The 17,335-nt window shown below is 48.1% G+C and overlaps 1 protein-coding gene across 1 annotated transcript in view; it reads right to left on the bottom strand.

The window, feature by feature from the left end:
- ASXL2 (additional sex combs like transcriptional regulator 2) overlaps positions 1-17,335 on the bottom strand; it is a 147,401-nt gene that overhangs the window by 81,230 nt on the left and 48,836 nt on the right. Inside the window, 1 exon segment of the mRNA XM_009890372.1 lies at positions 4,851-4,942. Coding sequence (XP_009888674.1) covers positions 4,851-4,942 — 92 coding nt within the window.

The raw sequence follows: 17,335 nt of genomic DNA, 5'->3' as shown, positions 1-17,335 counted from the left end.
CCCCCCCCAAGTGGTTTAAGAGGTTTTTTTTTGGTTTATGTTAGAAATTCCATGAATGCTTGAAATAAAAGTAGCCAGAGCACCACGCTTTTTTCATTTCCACCAAGACTGAGCTAGCGTTTAGATGTATTTCCCGGCTTAGTTAGTCTTTGGGCAAAAAAGTTACTGTGTTTGGACAGAGGTTGACAAGGTGGTATTTGACACAGCGCCCCCTATAAAACCCAAGAGAAACAGAACATTCGTGGCTATTGAGAGAGAAGGCAACGCAAGATACCTTTCCAAGGTGCTAACTCTTCAGCTACCCTTACGCTGATGTTAACACACCCAAGGGGAGGTTAAAGAAATCCAATTACAAGTTAACAGTTGTGATTTTAAAAGCTACTTATGAAACAAACGTGATTCTCTGTTGCTAACTCTCAATGCCCGTCTATCCCACGCATTCAGGTTCAGGGAACTCTCACAGCTGGTGTTGCTCGGGTTAGCACCATGACCCCGTGTGTCTTCAGAGGCTCATTTGGAAGCGTAAGTGTTACGACACGCTCAGACCTCCCCAGGCTACGCTCCCACCAGCCGTAGGGCACTACAGGACACTGGACAAGTCTTCGACACGGTTACGCTGCCAATTCCTCAAGTGTTTATCCACACGTATTTCATTTCTACAGTTTGCAAGCAGTGACCTGTAGGTAGGAAAGGATCTCACAGTATTCGGGCAGCCGGGCAAAACAGGCAAAATGAGAAAATTAAGATGACAGATCACGTGAAAAAGTATAGTTCTAGCTCCAGGGTGCCCCAGGTCTCCAGAACTGACACCTCAGAGTACTGGTCCTGGGCTGACCTTTAAAAATCTCATGATTAAAATTACTTATTTGAGTACTAGGATAAAATTATTACTACAGGTAAGATAACCAGCCAGTATCACCCCAGGTGTCTGTATTTCTACAAAAAACATCTCATGAAAGCCCTAGCCTTGTCCGAAAAATAGTCACACTGGCCCGCATGTAGCAGAAATCACCGTTGCTGTTTTTTCCTCGCTCGTCTCAACTGCCACCCTTTTACCCTGAAATTCCAAATGCTCTACAACAATACTGGTGAGTCCTCTCAACTCTTCCAACATGCCCTTGAGCTTCCTCCCAAAGAGCTGGCCGAGGGCAGCCCGCACCGGGACTCAGAGCAGAGGGGAGGTGGACTTGCTGGGTGGCCAGAGAGAGAAATGCCTGTGGACACTAGTGGGGCTCCCCACTCCTGCCTCCTTTCAGCGCGTCCACAGGAAAGTCATTTACCACTTCTTCTAAAACCATTCTCTACCTGGAAATCAGAGGTTTAAAAAAAGTTCGATATATCTAAGGATGTGATGCTGCATTAAAAGCAGCGCTGCAATCAAAACAGAGTTGAAAGATTATGTGGTTTGTGTAAATAGTTTACTGCCCAAAAAAAAAAAATATCTCCATTTTGGTTATTAAAAGCAAATTGCACTGAGAAACAATTCGAAACTCACATACCTTGATACACACTAAAAGAAAAGCCCAGGTCCTGCCTGTGAACCTATACACCGCTTCACCGAGCCCGGCAGCCGCCTGCTGCCTGGAGGCGGCCACGTGCAGGGAAACTGCCGTCTGCGGCCACGGGCTCTGCCGCCGGTTCCTGCCTGAGCCTCCGCGTAAGAGGACTCACACTCTGATGAGCTCGGCATGCTCAGCTGGCAGCTCTTCTACCTTCTCTAACATGATTTTTCTTCTAATAAATGCTGACTTATGTTAAGCCCATCTTGTCGCAGGGCTTATAGGAAGCCCAATCCAGCCACAAACACAGTACTGGCATTAACTGGAACTGGACTGCTCAAGAACTGACAACCTTTTAGGTCTTAAACTAAATAAAGCTTTATTACACCTACCTAACATTTCAGGGCAAAGAGGACCACACAGCACCCCGATGTAGCGATGTCAGTAAGGTGGATAGTTGAACGAGAGAAATTGAGTTTCCCATCTGCTCCCACCAGCATCTCTTGGGATTTAAGATCCTGAGAAGTTTGTGCTGTCCTGATGCTCGGCAGCAGCTCTTTTAGAGGGGGAAAGAACTTATTACCAGCTCAGGCTAAATCCCCAAAATGACTCTAAAATGAGCACTTGAGATCAAGACAGACTACATGGCACCGTGGCATTTCTGTTCTGCTTTTTTTTTTTGGCTGCTCAGTCCAAAATCTGGCCTGGGCAGCCACAGACTGTTTCATGCCACATCTGAGTTGCTGCCTCAGGCTCTGCCCCAAAAAGACCACTCAATTGCTAAAGAGGTTCACCACATCAGCTGGGGATGTTATTTACCCAGACTCCAGTAAAGCCTTCGATACTGTTCCCCACAGCATTCCCATGAAAAAACTGGTTCCCCAAGGCTTGGACAGGCGTACGCTCTGCTGGATCAGACACTGGCTGGGTGGACGGGCCCAGAGAGTGGTGGTGAATGGAGCTAAATCCACTGGGTGGCCTGCGACAAGTGGTGTCCCCCAGGGCTCAGTGTTGGGGCTGCTCCCATTTCATATCTTTATTAATGATCTCCATGATGGGATTGAGAGCACCCTTAGTAAGTTTGCAGATGACGACAAGTTGGGCAGGATTGTCATAGAATCATAGAATGGTTTAGGTTGGAAAGGACCTTGAAGATCATTGTGTTCCAAACCCCCTGTCCTGGGCAGGGACACCTCCCACCAGCCCAGGTTGCCCAAGGCCACCTCCAGCCTGGCCTTGAACACCTCCAGGGATGGGGCCTCAACAATCAACAATGCCGATCTGCTGGAGGGCTCTACAGAGGGACCTGGCCAGGCTGAATGGATGGGCTGAGGCCAACGGTGTGAGGTTCAACAGGGCCAAGGGCCGGGCCCTGCCCTTGGGTCACACCAACCCCATGGACGCTGCAGGCTTGGGGCAGAGCGGCTGGAGAGCTGCCCGGCGGAGAAGGCCCTGGGGGTGTTGGTCGACAGTGGCTGAACATGAGCCCACAGTGTGCCCAGGGGGCCAAGAAGGCCAACGGCATCCTGGGCTGTGTCAGGAACAGTGTGGCCAGCAGGACTGGGGCAGTGATGGTCCCCCTGTACTGGGCACTGGTGAGGTCCCACCTCGAGTGCTGTGTTCAGTTTTGGGCCCCTCAGGACAAGACAGACATTGAGGTGTTGGAGTGTGTCCAGAGAAGGGCAACGGAGCTGTGAGGGGTCTGGAGGACACGTCTGGTGAGGGGCGGCCGAGGGCCCTGGGGGTGCTCAGCCTGGAGAAGAGGAGCTGAGGGGAGACCTTCTCACTCTCTACAGCTCCCTGAAAGGAGGGGGCAGCGAGGGGGGGGCGGTCTCTGCTCCCCAGGAACAGGCGATGGGACGAGAGGGAACGGCCTCAGGTTGCACCAGGGGAGGGTTAGGGTGGAGATGAGGAGAAATGTCCTCACCCAAAGGGTTGTCCAGCACTGGCACAGGCTGCCCAGGGCAGAGGTTGAATCACCATCGCTGGAGGTATTTAAAAGCCGTCCAGTTATGGTGCTCAGAGACATGGGTTAGAAGTGGGCCCAGTAGTGTTAGATAACAGCTGGACTTTATGATCTTAAAGGTCTTTTCCAGCCATAAAGATTCTATGATTCTATGATCTAAGTGCCTGGATGTTTGCGGGACCTGTGCGTTGCCACCAGTGAGCCCACCAGTACACACAGCTGCACTCCTGTCCTTGGGAGCGCAGGAGGGGCTGAGGGGGGCAGTCGCTGTGTGCAGATACACCACAGATGGACTGACAGTATTTGACATGACACTGAAGCTGTCCTAAGGCTGACTGACTGTAGTGCTGCCCCAAAGCAAAGTGCATCCTCAGGGCAGGGACTATGCCCCACTTTTGTCACCTTCCTAAGAACTAAATGAGTGTACTCGTTTCCTTACTTTGAGATAAATTGACTTTTCCAAAAAGGAAACAACCTTTGTGTTATCCAGAACTTGAGTGGAAGATCTTGTTATCGACAGCAGAATTTCTGCACTTGGGCCCTTGAATATTTCTGTCAAAGCAGATGTATTAAACTGGCAAAATGGAGTGGAGAACCTAATTAAGTCAAATTTAGGATGGTTATTTCATTCCATGACAGATGAACCGGCAAATCCAATCATCTTCCCTCCCTGTTTTTCTGTACTTTTAGAAAACAGAAGTATAAATATTTTCTTCTTCATATGGATAGTTGTTCCTTATCTCAACAAATAAACCTGTCTGTCTCTGGGAAATACATATGACTCAAGAATTAAGCTATGGAAACCGCACTTCAAGAGTTGTCATCCGAGTTGTTCTGCTTCTCTAAAGCACATCAGTACTGCCGAATCCTTTGCCCAGCACGCCAAAGACTCACTCTGCTCCTTGGGGGGAAGAGGAAGATCACTAGAGCAGAACCACACACTCCTCCAGACACCACTAAGAAAACAGCATGAGACAAAGTTTTCGCAATAAAGATTTGTAAGCGAGGCTGCTTTTTTACTTCCTGGATAGATTTAAATTTAAGTTTAGGTTCTTTTCATTAAGCTGACTATTCACCTTTTTATTTCACCTTTAAAAAAAAAAAAGAAAAGAAAAAAAGTAATGAAGTCTGAACTACCTGATGAGGTCTAGTTCTCTAACTCTAGTTACCCAAGAGCTGCAACAAGAGGGGTGCAGCTCATCCCTGGAAACCGAGTATGACCCCCACCGTGCCAGTGACTTGAGAGCTTGTTTGCAAACCGGACCTAGAGTCCAATTCTACAGCTATTTAACATTTCAGTCCCCAAAATACCTATGAGATAGGGGTTAACAGTAAACTAAACTAAGCTGGAACCAAAGTATGAATGTGTTTATTGGAGTGGGTACTTAACTCACCTGATTTCTTTCAGTCCTTCTTTCTGGATGACTTGAAGGATCTCCTTATGGCTCATAGGTGTATTAGGATATTTCTCCAGGACCTGGCAAGCAAAAGCAGATGGAGAGGAAGTTACTCGTTTGCATTTTCACCTTAATGTTCAACTGCACAGAAAACTACATTTAATGGTTTGGACACCTCCAAAGATACAACCAAGGAAGAACTACCGGCCTTCTCACATCTCACGAGCACCCCTTCCACCTGAAGAAGGTAAGGAGCAAAGAGACTCCAGGAGACTGGCGAAAGGACAGACTTCAGCGCAATTCCCAAGTTTTATTTCAAAAGCACTGCCCCTACGTAACATTTCCTAAGGAGAATGAAATGCTCCACAGCAACAGGGTGGCTTCACAGCCATCAGCGTCACCAGCACAGTGCTTCAGGAACTGCCGAGGCACCTCAGATACGAGACTTCCAAAAACCAAATCCTTCATGTTTGCAAAGCTGAAACAACTACTGAGCAGTTTGGTTGTAAGTACTAAAGAAGGTTAAGGACATTTGGCGTTTAATACTGCTAGGGCTGTTTGAAAATCTCTGCACACAATTCAGGCTTAAAGTTCGTAACTATGGTCTCCGAAAATGGTTCCTACACTAAATTGTCAAATACATTCCGGCTCCTCCCGAAGCCCGCCCTGTGCACGCCCCAGTGCCAAACCAGCACTCACCTCCCTTTCCAGAGGGCTAAGATGCAAAGGCACAACCCACAACAGCAGACAGAGATGCTGCAGACTTCTGCAGGAAGATGCCAGTTTCTACACGTCATTTGGATATTTTAAGCAATATTGGTGCTGGGGGGCTGGGCAGGAAATGCCTCGTTTCCTTCTTAATCATCCGCTTTTGACCCATGCCCAGCACATCAACCCTCCAGTGCCGAGTGACATCTTCAGCCAGAACACAAACCCTCCATATGTGAAGTATAAAACCCCACAAGTTACTTTGCAGAAGGAAATAACCGGTCTGAATTTCTCTGTTCAGGAGCTGTGCAGAACACACGGCCTCTCCCGAAGCCCCGCTCCTTACTCCCTCCAGGAACATCCAAGCTATCCTGAAGGGCTGCAGATTTAGTTCTCTCGGAAAGGGCTCTGAAAAGACCTTGCTGAACTGCAGCATCTCTCTGCTTAGAGGAACAAAGACCTACCATTAGCACCATCTTTAGCTTTGCAGCCCCACTCGATGTCCTCCTCGTGTGAAAGTCTCGTTAAGCTGCATTAAAGCCTGACTTCCACAGCCACCTACGCTATCCCCAAAGCTGCAGGCGGCTGACTGCCAGGAGGCGCTCTCTGGAGCACAGCATCTGTCTTCGGGGATTTCGGGAGTAGCAGGTGTATTAAAAAAAAAAAGGGAGTTTTAAACAGATTTAAGTGGGATTTGTTTACACTTACTCTAGTATCAGCCTCGGTGACTCATTCCACCTCGTTTCTCACTGTATTGTAACTAAGGATGCCCACAGCAAAAGGATAGGAAATAAAGGTGGTTGAAGAGTGATGTAAATCAGGCCACCACAGGTTACGGATTTATATCAGCTCCCAATTCATGTTTGCTCAGCACTGCCAAGAGTCAGTATACTTAGATACCATTAACCTGGAACAAAACCCGAAAGCTTGTCCTGCAGAGTGTGCCAAAAACCCCCGGAGGGCAAGAAGAGTCAAAGCTATCTCAATTCCCACCTCTGGTGTCAACCTTGCCATTGAAGCTCGCAAAACAAATGAGGAGAAAAATAAAGTAGTGCTATGATTCCGTTAACGAGGAACTTTAGGGCATTTGCCATTTTTCACAATTCTGTACGTGCACTTTTCTTCTTGGGCACTGGGTCCTCCTCTTGACTTTCACTACATAGACTCACTCTTGTCAAGTCCCATCTCACTCACACCTATAGCGACAGCAACACATTTCATTAGTTTTTCACTAGGCAGAACTGCGATGCAAGTTAATACTGTGTTCGGCCACAGAACCTCATCATTAAGAGCAGAAAGGAAGAAAAGCTTTACTAATTATATCCTTGCATGCCCACGGGATGCTTTAAGTGTTTCTCCCAGGTAACCTGTTCCCACATCTTCCTTCCATAGGACTTTTTCTTGTAGTCGAGCTCAGCGAGATGATCAGTCTGGCCTCCTGCCACCCCTGCTTGGCTTCCTGCAAATCATGATGGACCACTCCCGAGCCTTGAGAAGGCTGCTCTTGAAGATCAACCAGCCCTCCTGGCCAGACATTTTTATCCTTCTACTCACTTCTTCATTTCCCACAAGATCTGAAATTCTCATTTCATGGTCACTGACACCAAAGGTGACACTTGTGCGCCGCTCTTCATATTTCCAATGAGCTCTCCTCACTCTGCTAGACCTCCTCTAGCCCAGTTTGTCCAGCACCTGGCTCAAAAAGTTGTCCTGAAGCAATTCCAGAGGCCTCCAAGATCGGTTGTACCCTATTATCACCTTGTGCTTCCAGCAGACGCCAGGACAGAGTCAGAACCAACCCTCCATTCATAAGGCTTTATCCAGTTGTCTAAAGAGGGTTCTTCTACTTCCTCTCCCTGATCAGCTGGCCGGCAGCTAACAACCACCACCATGTCCCCTTTGTCACCCTCCCCTCTGAACTTAACTGATAAGCTCCCAATTGAGTCATCACTTTTACACCACAGCTCTGCACATTCCTAAAGCTGCTCTTTAGCACAGAAGGCAAACCCTTCTTCATTTTCCATGTCTCTCCTTCCATGCAGAGCACTCCGATCATCCATCTCTCCACGAGTTTAATCTCACCAACATTGTGGCTCTGCATGTAACAAGAACTGATCAAGAGGGAACTAAATTATTTGTATCAAAACTGCACACAGACGTCAACCCCTTACATCCCATTCCGAATGCATCTACAAACACGCATTTCAGAGTGGCCCACGGGTGTGCTGGGGAGGTGCAAGAGTTTCTCTGCAGAAGTGAGTCTTCTTTGTCACAGACCCCCAGGTGCCTCCCTTCCTCCTACATTTGTCTCCCGGTTTCAGTCTCCATCCCACAACAAACTTAGTTCAAAGCCTCCACACCGTGTTAGCAACCATGTTGGCAAAGACGTCCTTGTCCCTCTTCAGCAGATGGATCCTATCTCCCACCAGCAGTCTTCATTCCTTCAAGAGTCCCATGGTCATAAAAACAAGCAACCTGCCTACAAACACGACTGCGCAGGCAGAAGCTGATGCTCAGAAAACATCTGCTTCCTGCCCAAGGCTCTTCCATTCCCCAGCAGGATGTAGGAGACCACCTGGGCCCCCAGACCTCTCATGCTTGCTCCCAAGGCCTGGCAATGACCTTCGATCTGCTCAAGGTCTCCTTTGGGAGATCTTTTTCCTTTTCTAATATAGGGACAATGCTGATTAATTGAGGGAGAGGGATAAAGGCAGGGGAGCATCAGCAGTAGGCCCCCCAATACGCTCAGGGGAGTAGATCACTTCCCCTGTAAGAAGAGTTATGGGATAGAGGACTTCAGCCTGGACACTGAAGAAATCTGAAAGAAAAAAAGAAAAGGCTGAGGGTCAGACATCATAATAGCCTTCCAGTACCTATGAGAAGGTTGTAAAAATGGGGCCAGACTCTTCACCGTGGTGCCTAGTTGGAAGAATCAGAGACACTGAGCAAAAGCTGAAACACAAGAGGTGCCAAGTGATTACAGGGAGCAACACCGGCACGATGAGGACAGCCAAGAAACTTGACAGGCTGCGCTATTTCCATCCTTGGATGTTTTCATCAAGACCTGACTGCATAAAGCCCCAAGCAATGTGGTCTGACCTCAAGCTGACCCTGCTTTGAGCAGATGATTAGACTACGGCCTCTCAAGGTCTCTTCCAACCAAACTATCCTTGATCCTACAGGTGCCCGTATGCACGTAGTAGTAGGGGTAGTAGTCTACAAACCAGAAGAACTCTACCAACTTCTCTGCAACATCCTGGATCCAACCACCTGGCAAGCAAACTTCCCAAGGCAGCAAGACTGCTTCAGGCACAACCAGCCCAAAAATAGCCAGTCTGTCAGAACCAAGTGCTCCTCTTGGGGTGCCAGAACCCTATATTTGTTCTCCATCCAAACAGCTGCAGGCAGAGGAAGACTTTTTGCTGCTGAAAATAACCAACACTTCCATCTTCAACAGTGCCCCTGACCCCCTAACGCAGCTGTTTCATTATCTCCTGAGCAGTGTGGGGCCTGGGCTGTTGCGCTGCCACATCTCTGCAGATCATCAGGTAGTCTCCCATCTGTCCTCCCTAGTGCTGCACAGTCTGCTCACCCCCTCTGCCCACTGGTGGTTCACCCAGAAACCCAAGGAGAGCCCATGCTCCGCTGGTGAAGCTGCCATCATCTTCGACCCTGGCCTCCAGGAGGAGCACCAGGCACTCCCTGCAGTCCTGGACCTCCTACGTGTCTGGGACAGGGCCTCTCATGTACGGGCGGTGGGGTGTTCAGCCAGTGCAGGGACTGACATCCTGTGGTGTCCCCACCGCTGTTGTGCCAACTGAAGAAGTAATCTGCTATGAGTGGCAGAGACTCTTTTTGCTAACTCAGCTTGATGGTGTTAGAGGTCCTGGAGTGAGGCGAACTCTCTTTTGTAAGAATACACCAAAGAACATGGATCAGGAAGATGACAGATTAGAAATAAAATTGATTAGAGGTGCCCCAGTAGTAACGAGACCAACATTGGGGGTTGGACTAGATGATCTCCAGAGGTCCCTTCCAACCCTAACCATTCTGTGATTCTGTGATTATTTTTTCTTCTTGCCTACAGTTATCCGTCTTCGAGACTACGCATGAGTAACACTAGGCTATAGCAAATACAGCACCGGAAGATGACCTATTCTGTGGGTGACACAGCTGCAAGCACCCTCCCCAATGGTATTTGGGCTGCTCGTTTTGCCTCCCCAGCTTGAACATGCTGTTTCTGAACAGAAAGCCCAAAAAAGCAAAGAACATATTAACAGAATCACCAAAAGGCAATCGTGTGTTGCTGGTCTTGCAAATGAAGCTCATAGCTCTGCATGGGTAACTACAGAGAGCATCATGCACCCAACATAGATTTTACTGACTTGATTCATCTAACATTCTGCTCAGAGATGCCTTATAAATTCTTATCTCTCAGCATCCTTGAAAGATAGTTTTATCTGCCAGATCATAGTGCAAACTCCAGTTTATTTTGCATTGGGCTGCATGTACAAGAATATTCACCTGAGGACGTGACTCTCGGGTGGCTTCTAAGGCTAGAACTGTGGCATTTTGCTGGAGCCACTACTGTAGTGCCACCAGTCTGGGTACTGCAAGAACAGATCAATGCCAATTGGTCTGTTCTCAAACGCACAAGAAAAGTGTTTGTAACTCCAGGTTAGCCATTAGTGCCAACTTCAAAATAATGCAAATTCTGTACCTCAAGACACTTACTCAGGAACACACAAGTAGCCAAAGAGGTTGCCTGTCCACTGGGAGAGAAGACTGAGCCCTCAACGTCTAGACCCTTCATTGACTCTTGACCCCAGCAGGTCAATAGATGGATGAGAAACTTCATTATGCCCCTCTCCCCACCCAACACACCAATAAAGACAAACTCCCTCAAATTAATGCTGCTAACAACACAGCTTGAGACTTTTAAGGTGTTGCTTTGCTCACAAAACCCAAACCAAACTGGCCACGTCTCTACTGAGGAAAGACTTTTAAATAGTCTTCATAGACATGATTATCTGCCATCTGATTATCTGCCATTTGGCAGCAAGTAGTAAAAAAAAACAACCTTCAAAACATTGGGGCTGGTACTGGGTCCAAACCTGTTTTCCATTAATGCCCAGATGACAGCACAGAGTGCGCCCTCAACAAGTTCACAACCAATACAAAACCAGGAGGAACAGCTGACACAGAAGATGGCTGTGCCCCATTCAGAGGGACCTTGACGGGCTGGAGAAACAGGCAGACAGAACCTCCTCTCAAGTCCACAGGGAAAAGCCAAGTCCTGCAACTGGAGAAGAACAAGCCCTTGTTGACCATGAGTGCGCCCCTGAGGCAAACGGGGCCACTGGCACCCTGGGCTGCCGGAGGCAGGACGCTGATGGAGGTGATCCTCCCCCTCTGCTCAGCACTGGTGAGACAGCACCTGAAGTGCTGTGCCCAGTCCCGGACTCCCCAGTTCAAGACAGACAGACTGGAGGAAGTCCAGCAAATGGCCACACAGATCATTGTAAGAGACAGGAGCACCTTTTGTAGGGGGGGGGGGCTGAGTGAGTTGGGGTTGTTTAGCCAGGAGAAGGCACAGCCCAAGGGGACCTTATCAATGCGTATAAGCACCTGATCGGAGGTTGTAAAGAAAACCAACCTGGACTCGTCAGCGGTATCCACTGGAAGGACGGGAGGTAGTGGGCACAAGTTACGTGTGGTGATCTTTGGGTTTTTTTCTGTTTTTTTTTTTTTTTTAATTAATATTCTGCAAGTGGTCAAACACTGGACAAGGCTGCCTAGCATAGCGGTGGAGTCTCCATCCTGGGACTGGACAATGTCCTAGGAACCTCACTGCCAGCAGAGTAGTTGGACTAGACAGTCTCCAGAGGTTCCTTTGAACTTCAGCTACACTGTGATTCTCTGATATAGACCTTCCTCAAGTAATCAAAAAAGTCAATTCAGTCACTAAAGAACTGAAGTTAAGTATGACCATGTAATTTTATGTTCCCCGTGCTTTCCAGCTGACCGGGTTAAATCCACAGGAGGTGTTTCCCAAATCAGGCTGTGAACCACTATCCACAGACTATTGCGAGTGCTCAACAATGCATGGCTGGGAATGGGGGAATTGCAGCGGTTCTTCATACAAAGTCAAATACCCTCAGTTTAGGAACTCCACTCAAAGACAGCTGGGAGAATATTTTGAGGAACCCAAGAGAAATCAAGAATCACTCCACACTTGCTTTTTTTTTTTTTTTTAGAAAGAATTTTCCTTAGCCATCTGTTATTATCTATTGTCAAGACACTATTTATAGAATGGTTTACGTTGGAAGGGACCTTAAAGGCCATCTTGTTCCAACCTCCCTGCCCTGGGCAGGGCCACCTCCCCCCAGCCCAGGTTGCTCCAAGCCCCGTCCAACCTGGCCTTGACCACCTCCGGGGATGGGGCAGCCACAGCTTCTCGGGGCAACCTGCCCCAGGGGATCACCACCCGCACAGCCAAGAATTTCTTCCTAATATCTCATCTCAATCTCCCCTCTTCCAGTTTGAAGCCATTCCCCCTCATCCTATCACTCCATGCCCTTGTAAAAAGTCCCTCCCCAGCTCTCCTGGAGCCCCTTTAGGCACTGGAAGGGGCTCTGAGGTCTCCCCTTTTTGGCCTTCTCTTCTCCAGGCTGAACCCCCCCACCTCTCCCAGCCTCTCCTCCCAGCAGAGGGGCTCCAGCCCTCCCAGCATCTCCGGGGACACCTCTGGCCCCGCTCCAACAGGTCCACGATAGATCAATTTGATTAGACAATACAGACATTCTTAAGATGATAGAAACAGCCTTCAGAAAGTATCTATAGAAGTAGTGATCCATGTAATCTAATCAGGTACACTGCAAGAAGGAATCTCAGACTTTCGCTTATAACTGGAAACGTGGGAAGGAGGGAGAGAAGGATGCAGAAGCATGCAGAAGGGGAAAACTATTCTAAAAGATCCTTCACCTCCTAATAATGGAAAAACTAGCACATGACATTGCAAGTCTAACACAAAGTAAGTTACGGTCAGGAAGAGAAGTACAGATTCAAAGTTTTATGGATTTTGGTCTAAATGTCTACCTGTATCTTGGACATAAGGCATAACTGCAGAAAAGGGTCCTCAGATTCACCCATCCTATCCTGTAAAATAGGTATTGAAAACCCTTTCATCATCTGCAAGTTCAAGATGAAATCTGTCAAGGAAACATAAAACAGTGCCGCTATTGCAAAAGCATGAACAGGAACAGGTCATTGTCAAAAGGCTTTTGGATCACTGAAAACATCCCATGAACACTAAGCAACTATCGAATCATAGAATGATCTAGGTTGGAAGGGAACTTGAAGACCATCAAGTTCAGCCACCAACACAACACTTCCAAACCACCACTAACCGATGTCCCTCAGCACCACGTCTGCCTATCTTTTAAACGCTTCCAAGGATGGCGACTCCACCACTGCCCCGGGCAGCCTGTGCCAGTGCTGGACAACCCTTTGGGGGAAGACATTTTTCCTAATATCCATCCTGAACCTCCCCTGGCACAACTTGAGGCCATTTCCTCTCGTCCTAGGTACAGCAAAATCATGAGAAATGTCCAAGCTTTAGGAAACTCACCCGATACTTAAACTCAGTCTAGACGAGCTCATCTGGAAAAACAACTTTTCTGGTTGAGCAGTTATGGCTTCTTCCAACAGCAGAAAGTTTGCACAAGAATTTAGAGACTTGTTTACAGTGGTCAGATGCTTCCCAAAAACCTCAAAGCACACACAGCTCCTGTGCAACCTGATCCCCGACCAGACCCAAGGACAACGGAGAAATGAAGAGGTTGGACAATCCACCCCTCAAAGTGGTCACGGGGCTCTGAGTCACCAGTTCTGTCTTCTCCAAAGGCATGCAGCCCTCCATCAAATAACTTCAAACAGCATGCCAAGCGCTGCAAATACCCCCAATAGGCGTAACGAACATTTACATCTGCACAAGCCACAACACCGGCACACTTTTATCCACAACTGTCTTTAAAGAAGAGGCGCAGAGGCCAACAGCAGCCCAGTGACATCAGCCCCGGCGTTGCTCCATGCCAGTTGTGGCTCACTGTGGTTTTGCTAACTTTAGCTAATCCTGCACTGTAGGATCGAAGTTTCTTGTGTTGGGCAGCCACCACCTGAGGTGAACCTGATAGAATGACTAGCTTTGGCTACACAGGAGCAAGAGTAATGCGCACTATCCCGGTAACAGTTGTCATCTCACGCTCTTTAAGAAAGATGTTTAATACTAACTCTCAGCCTACTTAGATAAGCAAAGCAGTTCCCACCTTCAGATGCAGTAATAACTGTGCTGCTTTACAAGCTGATCCAGAAGAACCAGGTAAAAGGATTAAAGAGACTTAAAAAAAATAGATGCACCTTAAGTACCTTCTCCTGTCTCACCTGCCCTTTTAATCCCATATCAGATCTTTCACTTGAGTCCTTTTTTAGTTACTGTGTGTAAATAAATAAAACCTACTACTACTATCTGCACAGAACTGAGTTCCAGAAGCATTTTAAGCTTCAGAGTCAGAATTTGTAAACTACCTTTGTACTACGCTCAGCATTAACCAAGATGAATCCAAAGAACAAACCTGCAAGTGCCAACATCAGTTACTGAAAAAAACCCTCATTACTTGAGCCTAGCTATTACTACAGAAAAGGGTCAGTGTTCAATATAGGTGAAGCCGTACACTTGAGATGGTGTCACTGATGCTCAAGTTATGCCACCTTAGGTGCCGAAATATTCTAGTTGGCTCATTGGTAACAAAACCCATTAAGAGTTATCTATTTTATAGTCATAGAATCATAGAATTGTCTAGGCTGGAAGAGACCCTTGGGATCACCGAGTCCAACCACCTACCCTACTCTACAGAGTTCTCCCCTACACCATATCCCCCAACACCACATCTGAACGGCTCTTAAACACCTCCAGGGATGGGAACTCCACCCCCTCCCTGGGCAGCCCATTCCAGTGCCCGACCACTCTGTCTGTGAAAAATTCTTTCCTAATGTTCAGTCTAAATCTCCCCTGTTGGAGCTTGAAGCCATTCCCTCTCGTTCTGTCATTCATGAGAGAAGACCCCTCGCTTGTCTCAATTACCTGTGAGAAGCGACCAGCACTGACCTCTCTACAGTGACCTTTCAAAGAGTTGTAGAGAGTGATGAGGTCTCCCCTCAGCCGCCTCCTCCTCCAACTAAACAGTCCCACCTCCTTCAGCCGCTCTTCACAGGATTTGTTTGCTGGGCCCTTCACCGGCTTCGGTGCCCTCCTCCGCACTTGCTCCAGCGCCTCCAGATCTCTCTTCTACTGAGGTGCCCAAAACTGGACACGATACTGGAGGCGTGGCCTCACCAGTGCTGAGTACAGGGGCACAATCGCCTCCCTACTTCTGCTGGCCACGCTATTTCTAACACAAGCCAGGATGCCGTTGGCTTTCTTGGCCACCTGGGCACACTGCCGGCTCATATTCAGCCGCTTGTCAATTAGAACTCACATAGCTTTGCACCCTGAAGTTGTCCTGGTTTCTGCAAAGGTTTCCAAGAAAACAGGATCATCAGATGAAAAGATATTTCCTAATTTCACAGCTTGGAAGCAAGGCAGCTTTCTTACTCTTACACTATTTATGGTGTGAAAGATTTGTTCACACCACCTGCAATCAAACTGAAAGCGTTACATTTCAGAAGCAAGGTAGGTTTTGCAAGTCTCCAGCAAAACACGTTAAAAACCTTTGCTCTTCTAAGCAGTTCAGTTTTTCCACATTTCCCAGACATCGCTCGTTTACAAGCGCTGGCAAGAGGGGAAGATGGTGTCACACCTCAAATCTACAGCAGAATAAGCAAAACCGCATTTTCCCCAGGCTGTTACAGAACAAAAACATAAGCTCCAATTGATCCAAACTGTTGAAGCAGACATGTTGTTTTCTTCTTTAGCTAAGGGGAGAGAAGTGAGGGGCACTTCAGGTGTATCAGAGACCCACCACGAGCAAGGGAGTAACGGGAGTTGGGGCTCTTGCTGCTGCATGAAATCCTTGTCATTACAGTATCCCTTTAAAACAGAGGGGCAATTCTGGAATGCATGATAAAAACAGGGAAACACCCAAGTGGAAGATGTTTCAAGGCAAGAGATATTATAAAAGGAAAGCAAATTTGACAAGAGAAATTACTTCAAGGCTCATCTCTCTTATTGTGCTTTTGCTGAACTCCAGCTCAAAGTCCATACTCTGCTTGCAGGTCAAGCTACTGCAAGAGGATCCAGAAGAACGCTCAGCTCTGGCCACGCTGCCAGCATTCCAAACTTCCAGAATGAAACGCAGGCTCAAGGATTCCCAACACATCTCCATCACCTCCCTATACAGCAAGGATTTGCCCATAGGCAGGTGCCCTCTTAACCTTAAAGGAACATATTTCTACTACGAATCTGAACTTGCTGCTCAAGCCAGTGATGAGGACAACCAGGTCCCAACCAGCAGGACAGAGGAGGAGGATGGATGGGGTTGGAAGTGCAGGTGAAGCATGCATCTTCTCATGGGTGGCCCAGCCCACAGTTGGGAGCAGCCTCCATCCCTGATGTGGACCTCAGAGAGGACCCGCGGTGACCAGCAGCAGTGATGGCTTAGGTAAGGCTGGTGACCCCAGCACAGAGCTATGGGACAGGAACCATCAAAATCAAAGAGCTCACGTAATAAAAGTTTACAAGAATCAGTGTGCCAATATATCAGCATTAAGTGCAAATAGGAGGGGTTTAAAAGTTAAAAACAAACAAACCAACCAGCCTCTGAACATGATTATCCGGGGTTGGCTGCTTTGGGAGTAGTTTGGCATGCGTTTTCCAACATTGTTGACCCCGAAACCCAAAGCAATCTCATCTCTACATCAAAGCTTTCACCTTGTTTTTAGAAAACTTTTCAAATGAAATCAACAACACTTCTCGCTCTAAGCCCCACGGAACAGCAGCCTGTCCTCAAGGGGAACTCCCCAGAGCTGCAAGACAACACACGCTCGTACACAAGACACAGACCGAACAGGAGGGATGACCATCCACGCAATTAAATTTTTGGTACTGGACATTGGTACAGCCACGGTTTCGCTCCAAAAATCCACCAAACACTGACCTGCACATCACAGCCACAAACCGACCAGCGTCAGCAATGCTATTTAAACGGACACAGTACAGAGAACTGAGTGTCTTGGGCCACCGTATCTGCAAAGAGCGGGACATTTATCTCCTCTGAACCACACGCCAAGTCTCTCTAGGGAGTGGAGATCTTTGGTTAGAGAGAGTCATATCTTCGGTTTAACAGAGTTAAAACTGTTAGATGTCATCCAGAGGGACCTGGACAGGCTGGAGAGGTGGGCCCAAGCCAACCTCATGCAGTTCAACAAGGCCAAGTGCAGGTCCTACAGCTGGGTGGGGGTGATCCCAAGCACAACTCCAGGCTGGGCGGGGAATGGCTGGAGAGCAGCCCTGAGGAGAAGGCCCTGGGGGAAATGATTGACCAGAAGCTCAGCATGAGCCGGCAACGTGCGATCACAGCCCAGAAGGCCAACCGGATCCTGGGCTGCCTCAGCAGAAGTGTGGCCAGCAGGGCGAGGGAGGGGGTTCTGCCCCTCTGCTCCACTCTGGGGAGACCCCACCTGGAGTACTGCATCCAGCTCTGGAGTCCCCAACAGAAGAAGGACATGGACCTGCTGGAGTGTGTCCAGAGGAGAGCCACGAGGCTGAT

Source organism: Charadrius vociferus, unplaced genomic scaffold (genome assembly GCF_000708025.1).
Source record: "Charadrius vociferus isolate BGI_N301 unplaced genomic scaffold, ASM70802v2 scaffold647, whole genome shotgun sequence".
NCBI lineage: Eukaryota > Metazoa > Chordata > Aves > Charadriiformes > Charadriidae > Charadrius > Charadrius vociferus.
This window is presented reverse-complemented; position numbering and strand designations above follow the sequence as displayed.